This window comes from Mizuhopecten yessoensis, unplaced genomic scaffold (genome assembly GCF_002113885.1).
Source record: "Mizuhopecten yessoensis strain PY_sf001 unplaced genomic scaffold, ASM211388v2 scaffold11169, whole genome shotgun sequence".
Taxonomy (NCBI): domain Eukaryota; kingdom Metazoa; phylum Mollusca; class Bivalvia; order Pectinida; family Pectinidae; genus Mizuhopecten; species Mizuhopecten yessoensis.
Window position 1 is genome coordinate 921872 of NW_018408914.1, and position 17015 is coordinate 938886.

At 36.4% G+C, this 17015-nt stretch overlaps 1 protein-coding gene and 1 long non-coding RNA gene across 2 annotated transcripts in view; both read left to right on the forward strand.

Moving 5' to 3' along the window:
• The window catches only part of LOC110467274 (cryptochrome-1-like), a 50961-nt gene extending 37965 nt beyond the window's left edge, over window positions 1–12996 (forward strand). Inside the window, exons 10-13 of the mRNA XM_021524332.1 lie at window positions 6158–6298; window positions 7711–7868; window positions 8406–8599; window positions 12000–12996. Of these exons, the coding sequence (XP_021380007.1) occupies window positions 6158–6298; window positions 7711–7868; window positions 8406–8599; window positions 12000–12130 (624 nt within the window). The 3' untranslated portion in view covers window positions 12131–12996. The remainder of the gene's footprint in view (window positions 1–6157; window positions 6299–7710; window positions 7869–8405; window positions 8600–11999) is intronic.
• A 2999-nt stretch (window positions 12997–15995) lies between these two features.
• On the forward strand, window positions 15996–16503 carry LOC110467317. Its single transcript, XR_002464838.1, has 2 exons — window positions 15996–16051; window positions 16290–16503. It is a non-coding gene; the product is annotated as an uncharacterized LOC110467317 (long non-coding RNA).
• Window positions 16504–17015: the final 512 nt, after the last annotated feature.

Sequence of the window (17015 nt, forward strand, 5' to 3'; positions counted from 1 at the left end):
TCAACATTATGATAACAATGATTCAAGTTTTTCTTCATTTTAAAATGACCGAAGAGTTCCTCTCGTTTTGATATTTTGTAAAATTAACGAAGCCGATTACAGTATGGTGGAGTATGTCAAAACGACAAGTACGTTACACATGCAGCTTTTTAATGTCATGGTGCGGCGTCTATCGTCCGTCCGTCATCAGTCGTCCGTCGTCATCTGTCTACTTTTCCTTAAAACAACCTATACTGAAGAACAGCCAGGTGCAGTGGCTATAAGCTTTGTTGGTAGGAGCCCAACAAAGTTTGAAAACGAAAATGACCTTGACCTACATTCAAGGTCACATGGGTCAAATGTGTCAAACACTTCAAATGACTTCTTCTGTAGAACTGAAAGGTATAGAATATTCATATTTAGCTGGTGGCTTCCTGGGAAAGAGCAAGCAAAGTTTGAGAAAGAAAATGACGTTGAACTACTTTCAAGGTCACAGCGGTCAAGTATGTCACACACTTCAAACGACTTCTTCTGCAGAACCAAAAGTTAAAGAACCCTGATATTTGGATGGTGGCTTCCTGGAATACAGCAAGCCAAAGTTTAAGAATGAAAATGACCTTGACCTACTTTCAAGGTCTCAGAGGTAAATTGTGTCAAACATTTCGAACGACTTCTGCTGAAGAACTGAATGATATAGAATCTTCATATTTGGCTGCTTGCTTCCTGGGATAGAGCCAGACAAAGTTTGAGAACGAAAATGACCTTGACATATTTTGAAGGTCACAGCGGTCAAATATGTCGAACACTTCAAACAACTTCTTTTGAAAAACTAAAAGGTATAAAATCTTCATATTTGGCTGGTGGTTTCCTGGGATGAAGCCAAACATATTTTGAAAATGACCTTGACGTATTTTTAAGGTCACAGCAGTCAAATATGTCAAACGCTTCAAACGATTTCTTCTGAAGAATTAAAAGGTATAGAATCTTCATATTTCGCTGTTGGCTTCCTTGGATGGAGCCCAACAAAGTTTGAAAATGAAATGACCTTGACGTACTTTCAAGATCACGGCGGTCAAATATGTAAAACACTTCAAACGACTTCTTCTGAAGAATTAAAAGGTACAGAATCTTCATATTTCGCTGGTGGCTTCCTTGGATGGTGCCCGAGAAAGTTTGAGAAAGAAATTGACCTTGACTTGCTTTCAAGGTCACAGCGGTCAAATATGTAAAAACTCTTTAAACGACTTCTTCTGAAGAATTAAAAGGTATAGAATCTTTATATTTGGCTGGTGGCTTCCTGAGATAGATCCTGACAAAGTTTGAGAATGAAAATGACCTTGACCTTCTTTCAAGGTCACAGATGTCAAATATGTAAAAAACAGCATACAGCTTCTTCTGAATAATCGAAAGCATAAAATTATAATATTTGGCTGGTCGCTTCCTGGGATAGAGCTCACCAAAATTTGCAAATGAAAATGACCTCAACCTACCTTAAAGGACAGAGATCAACAGCATTTTAAAGGATTTGTTCTTAAGAACCAAATGGAATGAATTCATAAGATTTGGCTGGTAGCTTTTTGGGATAGAGCTAACATTGCATGAGAAGGAAAATGACATTGACCTAATTACAAGGTCACAGGGAAAAATATGTCAGTTAACTTCTGAAGAAGAACCAAAAAGCATAGAATCTTATAATAATATTTTGCTGGTAGTTTCAACAGATGGAGCCGACAAAGTTTAGGAGGGAAATATTTGTAGTGCAATATAATATTGAGTGAGAATATTTTGCTATGACTGCTTAAATATTCAGGTGAGCGATACAGGCCCTCTGGGCCTCTTGTATTATAATTGATTCTGGGGTCTGGCCACAACCCTAGGGACCTAGTTTCTGAATCACACCTTAAAAACAGTTGAGATCCCCAACCCGTAACCATACATAAAATTGCTGAGCATGAAAATCTAATACAGATATGATACAAGGATTGGCCTTAGGGTCTGGCCCTTTCCCTTGGATCTTATTTGGAGAATATTTTGCCATGATTATGTAAAGTTGAATGAAAAGTCAAGGTCGACGCAGGTTTCTTGTTTACCAGTTTATTCCCACAATATGTGGAACATAATCAAAAAACCCTACAAAGACACAATACAATTGATTACATAATGAAACACAGCGCTCACATATATAATTCCTAACATGTACATTCGGTGCATACATATTTGATCCGTTCACACACAATAGGTTATTCAAAAATAGGAATAACTTTACAATGACTGACTTCATCATAATCAATAGTTGAAATTACTTACACAAATTACTTATACATAATTATATTCAATACAATTATCCTCATCAATTATCGCTTGTTTACATTATCACATACAATATTAAAATACCTACCCCAACTATGGGTCGGGGGTTTACACGAATGAAGATCTGTATCCGCGCGTTCTCAATCGAAAACTATCATCTCTGTAAAAGAGACATGTAAATCACAATTTACATCATGTTGATAAATACATATATACATTACTTTAAAAAGAGCTATCTATGTATCGATTAATTATACATGTACGTAAGATAAAGATTCTGTTAATTTTATAAAAAGTACAATTTCACAATATAATTAATGCTACTTTATCCAAAATCTCATTAATATAATAATTTAACATACACCAATTACAGAAGAAGACTTTGTCACATCTATATGTGTACATACCAGATCTAGAGAAAGACTTCAAGACTAAAACTTCTGGATATAAAATACATCCACCCTTTAGCTCTGTCTATGAAGGAATACTAAAAACCGCGCCAAAACATGTAACAAAGACAACTGGACTGACCACTAACGAAAACGAGGTAACACCTATATTTAGAACAATTACCTTATATGGACGTAACAAGGTAAGACAAGTGACAGGTGACAACATACTCACGTGTACAAAAACAACACAGGTAAACGGCACAGTGATCGTACACAGCACATGTATACGCGAACAGCACGATATACGCAGCGCAACAATTAATTTAATTTAAAAACATTTTATCACAGCCTTTATTAAAACACCAATATTTTCACATTGTTACAATTACTTTTGATTTCCAGGTGAGCGATACAGGCCCTCTGGCCCTCTTGTTAGAAAGAAAGTGAATCTTTTTGCAGGAATTCGTGTTTTTATTACTGGTGATAATTCAATACTTTTTACTTAACTTTCATAATTTTTTTGATTGTTTGATTGGAAATGTGTTTAAGAATATTAAATTTTGATTGTTTAAGAATTATATTTCAGTCATAGATAATTTATTAGCTCACCTGGTCCGAAGGTCCATGGTGAGCTTATGCCATACCACAGCGTCTGTGGTCCGTTGTCCGTCAACTTTTCCTTTAAAACGCTACTTGTCCTGAACGGCCAAGCTGATTTTGACTAAATTTGGTCTGGAGCATCCTTAGGCCAAGGGAACTCAATTTTGTATAAATGGTGGGTGTGCCCCCCTGGGGTAAGGGGTGGGGCCCAATAGGGGAAATAGAGGTAAAACCTTTAAAATCCTTCTTCTACCGTAGGGATTAAGGGATTTTATCCTAATTTAGTCTGGAGCATCCTTGGGCCAAGGGGACTCAATTTTGTATAAATGGTGGGTCTAGTCCCCCAGGGGACTGAGGGGCGGGGCCCAATAAGGGGAATATAGCAATTCTTTAAAATCCTTCTTCTTCTGTAGGAATGAAAGGATTGGTTCCATATTTGGTTAGAACCATCCTTGGGGGAAGGGCCCCAGAACCAATTTTGTATAAACCGTGGGGCTTGAGGGGCGGGGCCCAATAGGGGAAATAGAGGTAAAACCTTTAAAGTCCTTCTTCTACCATAGGGGTGAAAGGATTTTATCCCAATTTTGTCTGGGGCATCCTTGGGCCAAGGGGAACCTTTTTTGATCCTTGGGCCAAGGGGAACCTATTTTGCATAAATGGTGGGTCTGGCCCACCAGGGGGCTGAGGGGCGGGGCTCAATAGGGGAAACATAGCAAATTATTCTTTAAAATCTTTCATCTTTTGTAGGAATGAAAGGATTTGTTCCATATTTGGTGTGGAGCATCCTTGGGTGAAGGGGAACCAATTTTATATAAATGGTGGGTCTGGCCCACCAGGGGGCTAAGGGGCGGGGCTCAATAGGGGAAACATTGCAAATTATTCTTTAAAATCTTTCTTCTTCTGTAGGAATGAAAGGATTTGTTCCATATTTGGTGTGGAGCATCCTAATGGGTAAAGAAGAACCAATTCTGGATAAACAGTAGGTATGACCCCCTGGGACCTGAGAGGCGGGGCCCAATAGGGGAAATAGAAGTAAAACCTTTATAATCCTTCTACCATAAGGATTAAGGGATTTTATCCTAATTTAGTCTTGAGCATCCTTTGGCAAAAGGGACTCAATTTAGTATAAACAGCGAGTGTGGCCCTCCTGGGGGCAGAAGGGAGGGGCCCAATAGGGGAAATATAGCAAATTCTTCAAATACCTTCTTCTGTACGAATGACAGGATTTTGTCCAAATTTGGTATGAAGCATCCTTGGATGAAGGGGAACCAATTTTGTATAAATGGTCTGTCTAGCCCCCCTGGAGGCAGAGAGTTTGGGCCCAATAGGGGAAATAGAGATAAAACCTTTAAAATCCTTCTTCTAACATAGGGATTAAGGGATTTTATCCTAATTTAGTCTGGAGCATCCTTGGGCCAAGGGGACTCAATTTTGTATAAGCAGTGGGTGTGGTCTCCCATAGGGCAGAAGGGTGGAGCTCTGTTTGAAGTTTGTTCTTGCTATATCTCAAGTACTGGATGGATCTTTCTGAAATTTTATATGTACTTACAGCAACTACCATGGAGTGCTTACCTTTACTTCATACCAATTATTTTAAACATATTCAGGTGAGCGATACAGGCCCTCTGGGCCTCTTGTTTTTATCAACAGTAAATCGTATTTATACATATTTTGTTACTTTACTTCAATTCCAGAATGACTTTTTTGTCAGTACACTCCTTCGGGTTGGCACACTTTATTTTCCTAAGATATCTTTCTTAGATATTATTTGTTTTTTTATGAAACTTGATAAGTATGTACAATATACAAAGACTTGGGCTATAAGTTCAAAGATGAAAGAAACTTGCACATAATTGATTGACATACTGCAAACTAATTGATCAATATCCACACTTAAGTTTCCACAAGATATCTTGCATCAGTATCATTCAGTTTTGATAAAACTTAATAAGCATGTACAATGAGTCTAAACTCGAAGTTGAGCAAAACTTGCAAATAATTAAGGGAATAACTGTGCACTGATTAGTCAACACTTTCTTTATGATATCTTAGTCAAATATGACTGGATTCTGATGGAACTGTACATTTGTCAACATTACTATTGTATCAAAACAAAGGCTAAGTTACACGTTGAACAAAGGTTGTGCATGGCATTGGATGGGCATATACAACTGGTTAGTAAATTTATACGAAGACAAAGGCTGGGTTCAAAGTTGAACAAAAGCTGTGTTTAATTAATTTGCATACTGTGCTCTTACTGGTAAATTGTTTCCACACATCTTACTCAACTATGGTTCTATTCTGATAAAACTGTGTCAATATTTTACGATAATTAAGGCTTCATAAGCTCAATGTTGAACAATAGCAGGGTTGCCAATCTCTAACCTGGAGCCCAATGTGGGAGATCTTCATCCACTGGGTTTTCATAAGTGTGAGACTTTTGACGGCGTGGCGGGGTAACGTCATTTTGGGTGGTGAGATAACTACCTTTATGTATTAAACAAATTCTGGCTTTCTCTAAATACTATTACATATGGATTGTTGATCTATTTACTTCAATATCCTAAAATTTGAAGGAAATACAAAAAATCCTATCGGCCTCAGGAAATACGAAACCCTTTAGGGTAAAACCATCCCCTATACCCTGCCAAAAATCTGTGTAACTAATAGTATTACCTGTACAATCTAAACTCGTTTTGAATGCAGCAAATCTGATGTTGTTAAAAAGCATTGAACAGGGGTTTACCTTTTTTTTTACAAATATTGAAAGAGTTGATTAAATCCTCCCAAACTAAAATAAAATGAATATTAAAAAACCCTTTAAGCTCAATGGAAAATCGCTTTTTGTGTATCCTCACTAGAATCTACTGTTGTAGGGTAAAACAGGATATCCGTGGATAGATGCAGGAATGAATCAGCTTAGGACAGAGGGCTGGTGTCACCATGTGGTCCGTCATGCTGTGTCCTGCTTCCTCACCCGCGGTGACCTCTGGATTAGCTGGGAGCTGGGCTGCAAGGTGAGGGTCAAGTCTGTTATTAAGGTCAGGGTTCATACAGCATAGAGGACAGCTTCGTGGGTGTCAGACCATATTTTGTCTTATTTGATAAAAACATTTTGGTTTTATCAGGGTGTATACATTATAATGGTGACTGATCACAGACAACATGAAAATAATGTAAAAGTTTGGAACTGGTAATTCATTTTTCATCATCGTGTGACCAAGAGGAATGTCAAGCTACCATGCCCAGGCCATGACATTCCAGTGAGATGGTACACTTGTCTTCATAAAACTAGAGCTGTTACAGGGATGTATAACCCGAAAGACAGTAAAACTTTTTTATGCTGCCTTCATTTAAATTGTCCAGCGAAAGTTTGGCATTATAAATTTAAAATTATTCAAGATTGTGCGTGTTTTAAGGTGACCTGAGCTTTAGCTCAAGTGATCTATTGCTATCCGTCTTCGTCCATCGTCGTGCGTCATCCGTTAACATTTTACATTTTCAACTTAAGCTGAAATACTGTCGAAGGGATTTCATTGATACTTCATGGGAATGTAACTGACATCTCCCTGACAAAGTGTTGTTGTTTTTCGGGTCTTTTTGAAAAACTATTTCAAACTTAAAGTCTAGCTCTACTGAGCCGATTTAACTGAAACTTGGTAGGAATAATTGACTCATGGTCCTGACAATGTGTTGTTATTTTTCTGATCGATCAGAAATCCAATATGCCGCCAAAGCCGCTATTTTGAAAATAACCTTTTCAAACTTAAAATCAAGTTCTAATTGGCCGATTTAATTGAAACTCAGTCTAGAAATGATCAACTCATGGTCATGACAAACTGAACGTAACGCTATATTTAACTATTTTTACTCAAATTGGTAGGAGTGAGATCACTTCATATTTCAACAACAAAAATAAATACTGTAGAACTCAGGTGACCGTTAAGGCCCATCGGCCTCTTGTTCATAATTGTGTCCACTTAGGAATTAAAAATATCAACAGGAGAGAAAAGAAAACTTAGCACCCTATAATTAATAGAAAATTGAAAGACACTCTTAATGGAATTTCATATCAAAATTATGTTGTTCTGATGGATATGAAATTTAGAATGGATTTATAAACTGCTGTGAAACAAACATGACATGATGTGATCATTCCCTGGCAGTGTCTTGGCTGGCAGCATTGTCTATTGTCTGCACAATTCATTTCTGTTTTATAACTGCTGAAAGGTTATCTTTATTATTATTATTATTATTTTTTTTTTACACATGCCTAACATATCAATTACTGCTTCAATTTGATTTGAAACAAGATCAGAAAATCTGGAAAAATGGGCACCAGCAGGGGCAGGTGTCACATCATAAATTTGGTGTTTTATATCCAAATCTGTTACCATCTACTAAATGGTACTTTCATTTCATTATACAGGTGTTTTTTAAGTACCAGCTTGATGCTGATTGGTCAGTTTGTGCTGGTAACTGGATGTGGATGTCAAGCTCAGCGTTTGAGAAAGTGTTGCAGTGCTCTACATGTTTCTGTCCTGTAGGGTACGGCAGACGCATGGATCCAAAGGGACTGTATGTGAGGTAATGCTAAATCTTTAAATTTTCTTAGTGCTGTGATAGAAAAGTTAATGAAGCTTTATAAGCCTTTATATTATGATAGTAGTAACATCTTGATACATTTAATATATTTTATCACAACAATAATGATAAATATAGCACCCTATATAATTTGTAAAATTACTCTAAATCGCTTAACAACATATAGATAAAGGTATTAGTTATAATTGTTTAACAAAAAACGCTTACAATCACCATTATACGTTAAGCAAGAAGATAATCATCTCAATCACCAGTAAATCTCAGCGTATTACGTTTTATTTAATGTATTAATGATTAATCCTTCCTTTTGTTACTCCAACATGATTATTAAGACTACTTGAGTATAGTAATATTAAAGTTGTCTAAATGGATGCTATTTAAATTGCCTGTGACAGCATATATTGTTTCCCTCCCTCCCCTGCCATAGTATTGATGCAGAAGAGCTGCTGATGTCACAATCTCATTTAACATTCAAAAGTGTGATCATACATATTACTAAATTGGGTTTTTACTTTGTAGACGATACGTACCTGTTTTGAAGGACATGCCATTACAGTACTTGTTTGAACCGTGGAAGGCTCCCTATCACATACAGGAAAAGGCTAAGTGTATCATTGGAAAAGACTATCCACGACCGATTGTGGATCACAAGGTAGCCTCCAAGTACTGCCGCAACAAGATGATGGAAGTTCACAGACGACTTGCTACCTCGAGTAAGTTGGGTGTGGTGGCTTTATCATGTCACAGTTTTACTATATTCAAGATCAACAATGTCCTCAGACAACTAATGGTACATTGATATAGCAAATAACTAATCGGGTAAACTATTGAATATAAACATCAAAGCCATTGATGAGAAAGTTGAATAAACAGTAATTAAAGTTTTGACGTAAAAGCCAGTTGATAAATTGAACAGTTACCTTTAAAAAATCAAAATATTAAACTGTTTTTAGGTCACCTGAGACAAAGTTTCCAGTGAACTATTGCGATTGCCTTTTGTCCTGCGTCGTGCATCCGAAAACAATTTACATTTTCAACTTCTTCTTTAAAACCACTGAACCAAGTGTTGTAATGAAATTTAGTGAATCTAAATTGGGAATTATATGGTCCCCAATCCCCAGGGGCCTGAGGGGTGGGGTCAAAAAGGGTCAAATTGACTCAAATTTCATTTTTTTTCTCCACACCCAGATATGGTAGAATCAAATACTCTTCATGGATGGAAGGATCTTATCGTACTTTACCAAAATTGTAAATTTCATGACCCCAGGGTCGGACATTTCCCCCTGGGGAGGGGGTAAAATTTACTATAGTTTATATAGGAAATTGATATTTATGAGCATAATTTGTTTAATTTCCATTGGAAATCATTCAAATTTGGTTGTAGTTATAAGTATAGGATGATGGTTTGATTGTATGCACATATTGACCTGGCTGACCCCCAGGGGTTGATGGGAGGGGCTAGAAGGGGTCAAATTGACTAAAATTTAAAAAATCTTCTTAAGTCCCAGATAAGGTAGAATCAAATTCTTTTATTTGTGGGTGGATGGTTCTTAAGGCTATTACCAAAATTGTGAATTTCATGACTGCAGGATCTCACATTTTCTCCTAAGGTATAAAATCTTTATTTTTGGCTGGTGGCTTCCTGGGATAGAGCCTGACAAAGTTTGAGAATGAAAATGACCTTTACCTACTTTCAAGGTCAAAGGGGTCAAATATGCAAACTCTTTAAACGACTTCTTCTGAAGAACTAAAAGTTATAGAACCTTCATATTTGGCTGGTGGCTTCCTGGGATAGAGCCAAACGAAGTCTGAGAATGAAAACGACTTTGACCTCTTTTCAAGGTCACAGCAATCAAATATGTCAAACACTTCAAATGACTTCACATGAAGAACTAAAAGGTATATAATCTTCAAAATTGGCTGGTGGTTTCCTTGGATAGAGCCAGACAAAGTTTGTGAATGAAAATTTTCTTGACCTACTTTCAAGGTCACAGTGGTCAAATATGTCAAACTCTTCAAACGACTTCTTCTGAAGAACTAAAAGGTGTAGAACCTTCATGTTTGCCTTGTGGCTTCCTGAGATAGAGCCCGAGAAAGTTTGAAAATGAAAATGACTTTGACCTTCTTCAAGGTCACAGATGTCAAATATGTCAAAAACATCAAGCAACATCTGAAGAAAAAACGAAAGGCATAAAATTATAATATTTGGCTAGTGGCGACTTGGGATAGAGCTCACCAAAATTTGCAAATTTAAATGACCTCAACCTATTTTCAATGTCACAGAGGTAATAAACATTTCAAAGGATTTGTTCTGAAGAACCAAAAGGAATGGATTCATAAGATTTGGCTGGTAGCTTTTTGGGACAGAGCTATACAAGTTTGAGAAGGAAAATGAATCGACATACTTACAAGGTCACAGGGAAAAAATATGTCAAACAACTTTTGAAGAAGAACAATGGCCAAAAATCATAAACTCTTATAATAAAATTTGACTGGTAGTTTCAACAGATGGAGCCGACAAAGTTTGCGAGTGATAAATTTTGTAGTACAATATAAAATTTAATGAGAATATTTGCTATGACTGCTTAATTATTCAGGCGAGCAGTACAGGCCCTCTTGGGCCTTTTGTTTATGTTCAGTATAAAAAGATGCAAAGCTTCCAAATGGCAAATTACAATACACAAAAACTCTTCATTGTTGAATCAATATATTAGATACTTGATAGGACAGCTTTTCTTTTTACTTTTGCATTACATGTAGTTCAAGTTACCTTTGTTACAAAATGATTTCTTTTTCATTTGGCAACTTAAATTACATCAGTTTTTACATAACTCAGGTGACCGTTAAGGCCCATGGGCCTCTTGTTATGTATTTGATGTCATTTTAAACTTCGAATTAAGCTGAAATAAGTTCCATGTTATTTAACCTACGTGGACTAAACTTACCATATTTATGTATCTTGGGAAGGTGGAATCTCTCGCACTAAAATCAGGTTTTGTGCCCCACTATATACAGAGTTATGGCCCTTTGTTAATTTTTAATACCGAAGTTTGTCCACGACATAACTTCTAAACCATTTCAGATATCTTAATCAAACTTGAAGTATACCTGCATCACCCACAGAAGGTGTGCAGTGCACTGGAATTAGGTCTCGTGCTTCACTATATACAGAGTAATGACACTTTGTTTAATTTTAATATCAAAGTTTGTCTGGAGCATAAGTTCCATGTTATTTCACCTACGTTGACAAAACTTACCATATTTATGTATCTTGGGAAGGTGGAATCTCTCTTACTAAAATCAGGTTTTGTGCCTCATTATATACAGAGTAATGGCCCTTTGTTTATTTTTAATACTGAAGTTTGTCCACGGCATATCTTCATAGTTATTTCACCTACGTTGACCAAATTTGCTATAGTTTTAATGTATCTTGGGAAGTAGGAGTGTTGTTTTCTAAATTCAGGTATCGTGCCCCACTATATAAAGAGATTTTTATTTTTATACCAAAGTCTATTGGCTAATAAGGGGAGACATATGTTTTTGTTCGCAAAAACAAAATTCTAGTTGATATATGATATTGACTCTTTAAGGAAAGTAAAGCACCCATCCACTGAAAAAAAAGCTTTCATACAGAATGAAACTATGTGCTGTTAACCTGTTTTCAAACTATCAAAAGATTTGCTTAAAACATCCATGTTTCTATCATGAGTCTTGTACAGCTATAATTACTTTGAAAGCATTGAAACAGTATACTGGTTTTGATGAAAAGTGTTAGCTTTCCTTATGTGTAAAACCTTTAAAGTGTCAGACAGTAAAATAGTTGAAATGTTGACAAAGAATCATGAGCGGCTAGTCTAACAAGGATTTGATCACTCATCTAAACAGGTAAATAACCCTGAGAATCCATTTTCAATCAAATTCAGCGTCAATAAATAATACATTTTCAATCGATTTTGATTGCACTTTGATGGATGCTGACGACTTCTTCCACAGCTCTTCATCAATTTATTGTTCACAGTTTTTGATGCAAGAATAAAACAGAAACCAAAATTGTGTATTATGTATACTTAGGATCAAATGTCTTTAAGTGACACATGTCTGTTTGTCTTTAAGGTCCTATTCCCCACTGTGCTCCATCAAATTCCAAGGAAGCAAGTCTGTTCTGCTGGTTACCAGAATTGGAGGTTTCGTCGCTGTGTAATCATACAGAACACTTGGTGCCAGAGCAGAAATCTCGTACATAAGTGTCATAAAGGCGCGAGACCCAGGGCCTGTTCGTTTATGCAGATCAATTGGTTTGATCATTTTAAAATATAACATTTTCGGGTATAAATCCTGGCAGACTATAGCAAATGTTTATGCAGGCCTTGCAAGGCTTTGTCAAGGCTTGTCTTAAAGCAGCATCAGATTACTAGGTCTGACCTTATTTAATAAACGAACGACTGTGGTCCAACCGGTTCATCTGTTTAAAACGAAAACGGCCCCATTCATCTGTAGTGTCAATAACTCGGACCCAATTATCACTGTTGTGCCAATTCCCTTTGTTGTGTGTATGTGATTACTGAATGTGTTCAAGGACTAAATTTCAGTGTAGGAGTTTCCGACCCAATTATCACTGTTGTGGCAATTCCCTTTGTTGTGTGTATGTGATTACTGAATGTGTTCAAGTACTAAATTTCAGTGTAGGAAATTCTGACCCAATCATTGCCGGTGTGCCAAATGTTGTGCTATTGTGTGTACGCCATCTTTTGTTTGAATGTAAAAATGTTTCTTTTAGGAGCTTTATCAGAGCACAAAATACTGTAGATTGTTTTATGATGGAGACTATCAATCAGTGCCGTAAACTTATCTTGTTTTGCATTTATTTTATTAACATTTGATAGCGGACAGATTTCCTACAAGGTTACATTTTACCATAACCATGCATCGAAAACACTTCAAGGATCCAGTAATGGTAAAATAGGGAGTGGGCTTCTTTCCAGGTGTGGGCATTATAAATAGTAATAACGGTTGTTAGAACTAAGCATTATTAGTTTATTTCTACATTTTATTAGGTCACCTGAGCTTTAGCTTCTCTTCCCCCAGAAAAAAAAATAACTAGGGGGGAAAGAATCAGCTAGCTAATATCCCCCCCCCCCCCCCCCCCCCTAGTTCCTATTACAGAGAGGGGGAAGAATCAGCTAGCCAATAGTTTCCCCCAAGTTGCTAACACAGAGAGGGGGAAGAATCAGCTAGCCAATAGTTTCCCCCAAGTTGCTAACACAGAGAGGGGGAAGAATCAGCTAGCCAATAGTTTCCCCCAAGTTGCTAACACAGAGAGGGGGAAAGAATCAGCTAGTCAATAGTTTTCCCCTAGTTGCTAACACAGAGAGGGGGAAAGAATCGGCTAGCCAATAGTTTTCCCCTAGTTGCTAACCCAGAGAGGGGGAAAGAATCGGCTAGCCAATAGTTTTCCCCTAGTTGCTAACCCAGAGAGGGGGAAAGAATCAGCGAGCCAATAGTTTCCCCCTATTTGCTAACACAGAGAGGGAGAAAGAATCAGCTAGCCAATAGTTTCCCCCTAGTTGCTAACACAGAGGGAGGTAAGAATCAGCTAGCCAATAGTTTCCCCCTAGTTGCTAACACAGAGAGGGGGTAAGAATCAGCTAGCCAATAGTTTCCCCCTAGTTGCTAACACAGAGAGGGGGAAAGAATCAGCTAGCCAATAGTTTCCCCCTAGTTGCTAACACAGAGAGGGGGAAAGAATCAGCTAGCCAATAGTTTCCCCCTAGTTGCTAACACAGAGAGGGGGAAAGAATCAGCTAGCCAATAGTTTCCCCCTAGTTGCTAACACAGAGAGGGGGAAGAATCAGCTAGCCAATAGTTTTCCCCTAGTTGCTAACACAGAGAGGGGGTAAGAATCAGCTAGCCAATAGTTTCCACCCTAGTTGCTAACACAGAGAAAGGGTAGGAATCAGCTAGCCAATAGTTTTCCCCTAGTTGCTAACACAGAGAGGGGGTAAGAATCAGCTAGCCAATAGCTTCCACCCTAATAACTATTACAGAGAGGGGAAAGCTTGGCTAGTCACCAATATCCTCAATTAACAAACACTTTGAAGGGGGTGGGGGGTGGGGAGCATTAACTAGCAGATTTCTTCCCCGGGGAAAAAACTTACTGAGGGAGGAAATGGCTAGCTGATTTTTTCCCTGGGGAAACTTGCAGATGGGGAAAGAAATGATTTTTACACCGGTACCTAATACTGTGATATGATATTAAAGATTACTATACAAGTGCACAAACTGGTTTGATAGTTTTGCATAAATTTCATTGTTTGTTTAATGTATCAGTATGCAAACTAGTTGCTTACTTTGTATTATTTATTCTGACTCTTTCTTTTACCAAGAATGCATGGTAGTTGTTAACTGTAAGGAATTATTTGTGGTGAATGGTACTAGTCCCATAACAATATTTTATCAATAGATAATACAAGGGCTATTTAGTTAGTATGCAGCTTACTGTTCTAGTTTTTGTCGTCATTTTAAGAATGTTGTATCTTGATTGTACATGAAATTGTCTTAACTATTGTTTCCAGACTGATATAAATATGACGAATTTCTAGATTTACATCATATCGTAGGGGTGTCAAAATGGTCAAATGTGACAAGCCCAATATGTGAGACTCTCGTCATTGTCTGTCGAGTGACAATAAAATCATGATTCCTTTAAAAGAGTTTAATAAAACATTAAATTGTATGGACACTGTAGTGGTATATGGCAGTGACACACTACAGGGACATTAAATGGAAGTCCCTGAATACATTGTTTACATCTTTCACACGCATTTAACATTTTAAATGTTCGTTTTAAAGATGCCTCATTGGATAGTTTCAAGAGTTCACTTGTATAAGAGTTGTGAAAATCAAGCATCATGAGGATTACATTGAACACAGGTTAATTGCAATCAAAGCAATATTGATATAAAAATGAGTTCAAGATAATATAATTATGCTCATATGTTCCCAGTATATGTTGACATATCTCACTGAATACCCCGTTTATAAGGCCACATTTGCTGATTTTAAACAGAAGGAGAGAAATTGGAGAAAGATTTTCGAACATTTGTTTTCATCTAACACAGCAGATTTTTTGTAAAAGAACATGAAATAATCAATAAAATGAGGCTGTGATATTATTAACTTTTTTATACAAAAATATCCGATTTTCTTTCAATTTTTGCAAATTATGCTTAATCAGATCTAGATAAGAACATTTTTTGGAAAAAGAATAATGAATTTTTTGTGGGGTCATGGGTAAACACATTTTTGGGTGCATATAGTTGTCTCTTGAATGCTTATATCTCCAGGTATCCAAAACAAATTGATAATTTTAAAATAATTACTCCTATGTAAACCAATAAAATGAATGAGTCCCCATCAGGAGGGGAAGTGTTCTAATTTTGGGGTCACCAACGCCAATGTCAGGGTCACAGTGACAAAACAAATTTTGGGGAAACATTTTTCTGGATGCAATCTCTTGAATAATACATCAAATCTAAACTAGACTTGGATGGCTGATGCCAGTTAGAAAGTGATCCTTATTGAGTTTGTAGTTTCTAGGTCAAAGGTCAAGATCACAGTATCTATCATTGGTATGAAATTTTGTAAAAAATATTGATTTCCAGATGGTATCACTTGAACAATTAAGATCCTAACCAAAGATAAGAGGTTTTTGGGTTTACCAAGTGACACATTAAGTTCATGTTAGCTAAAGTCTAATTTCTATAGTATCTTTGTTTCTTGAATCTGATTTTTGTGTTGTATTTTTCAGTACTATATTTTGGCATATGCCCCCAGTCAAGAAGCCTATTCGAGGAGTGTATGATGGTTTTATTCATTTTTTGCACTAGTTTTCACATGTCACAGTGAGACTGTTTGTAAAAAACATAAAAAATAAATGAAATGAAGCTATTTAATACTTGTTTACATAAAATATCCATTTTCTATTATGTTTTGGATTAACGGTCAGCAACATCTAGATATCTTATGTGCACATTGCTTGTTAAATGTATGAAAGTGATTGCAAGCCTTTGTTGTTTGTTTTCACAATTATAACCATTATTATTATTTTAATTGATTTTGAGCTGACTCTGATTGGCTGAAACAACATCATGTGACCACCTGTAAAAGTAGTTATAAACCTGAGTGGTTTGCAGGTGTTCAAAAAAGTTGGTAGAACAAGTGTTATTGACCTGCTGTAAATAGATTCTGGAACAGGTGTTCAAAAAAGTTGGTAGAAAAAGTGTTATTGACCTGCTATAAATAGATTCTGGAATTTTTGTAAAAAAGTTGGTAGAAAAAGTGTTATTGACCTGCTATAAATAGATTCTGGAAAAAAAATGGNACTTCATGTGACCACCAGTAAAGGTAGTTATAAACCTGAGTGGTTTGCAGGTGTTCAAAAAAGTTGGTAGAACAAGTGTTATTGACCTGCTATAAATAGATTCTGGAACAGGTATTCAAAAAAGTTGGTAGATAAAGTGTTATTGACCTGCTATAAATAGATTCTGGAACAGGTGTTTAAAAAAGTTGGTAGATAAAGTGTTATTGACCTGCTATAAATAAATTCTGGAATTTTTGTGAAGTCATTAAGATGCTTGATTAACACCCCATGGGAGACAAACACAGTAATGATCAAGATTAACACTGAAGTCACTTGGATGCTTGATACTGCCCATCATATTATAGACATATTCCACGGATTTTAAAGTGCTGCTAACTGTGTCAGTAAAATAAAGGATTGATTCAGTAATTTGATCAATGATTATTGCAGATATTTAAATGATTATTGCAGGTATTTAATTAAAAAAATGTTATTTTTCTGATATTTTTGTTTAGTTGATTTTAAAATTTGTGACTAAAATAAAATGGAAAATAAAATGGAAAACTATTTTTTTACATTTTTTCTTCAATTTTGAAAAATCAATTAAAATAATAAAACTATTGTAGCATGGTGATTTCGGTCGATACGTGGTTTTATCGACCTAGGTTAGCAATATTGACCTCGGACTGCGTCCTCGGTCAATATTGCTTACCTAGGTCGATAAAACCATGTATCGACCTCATCACCATGCTATAATTGTATACTATTAT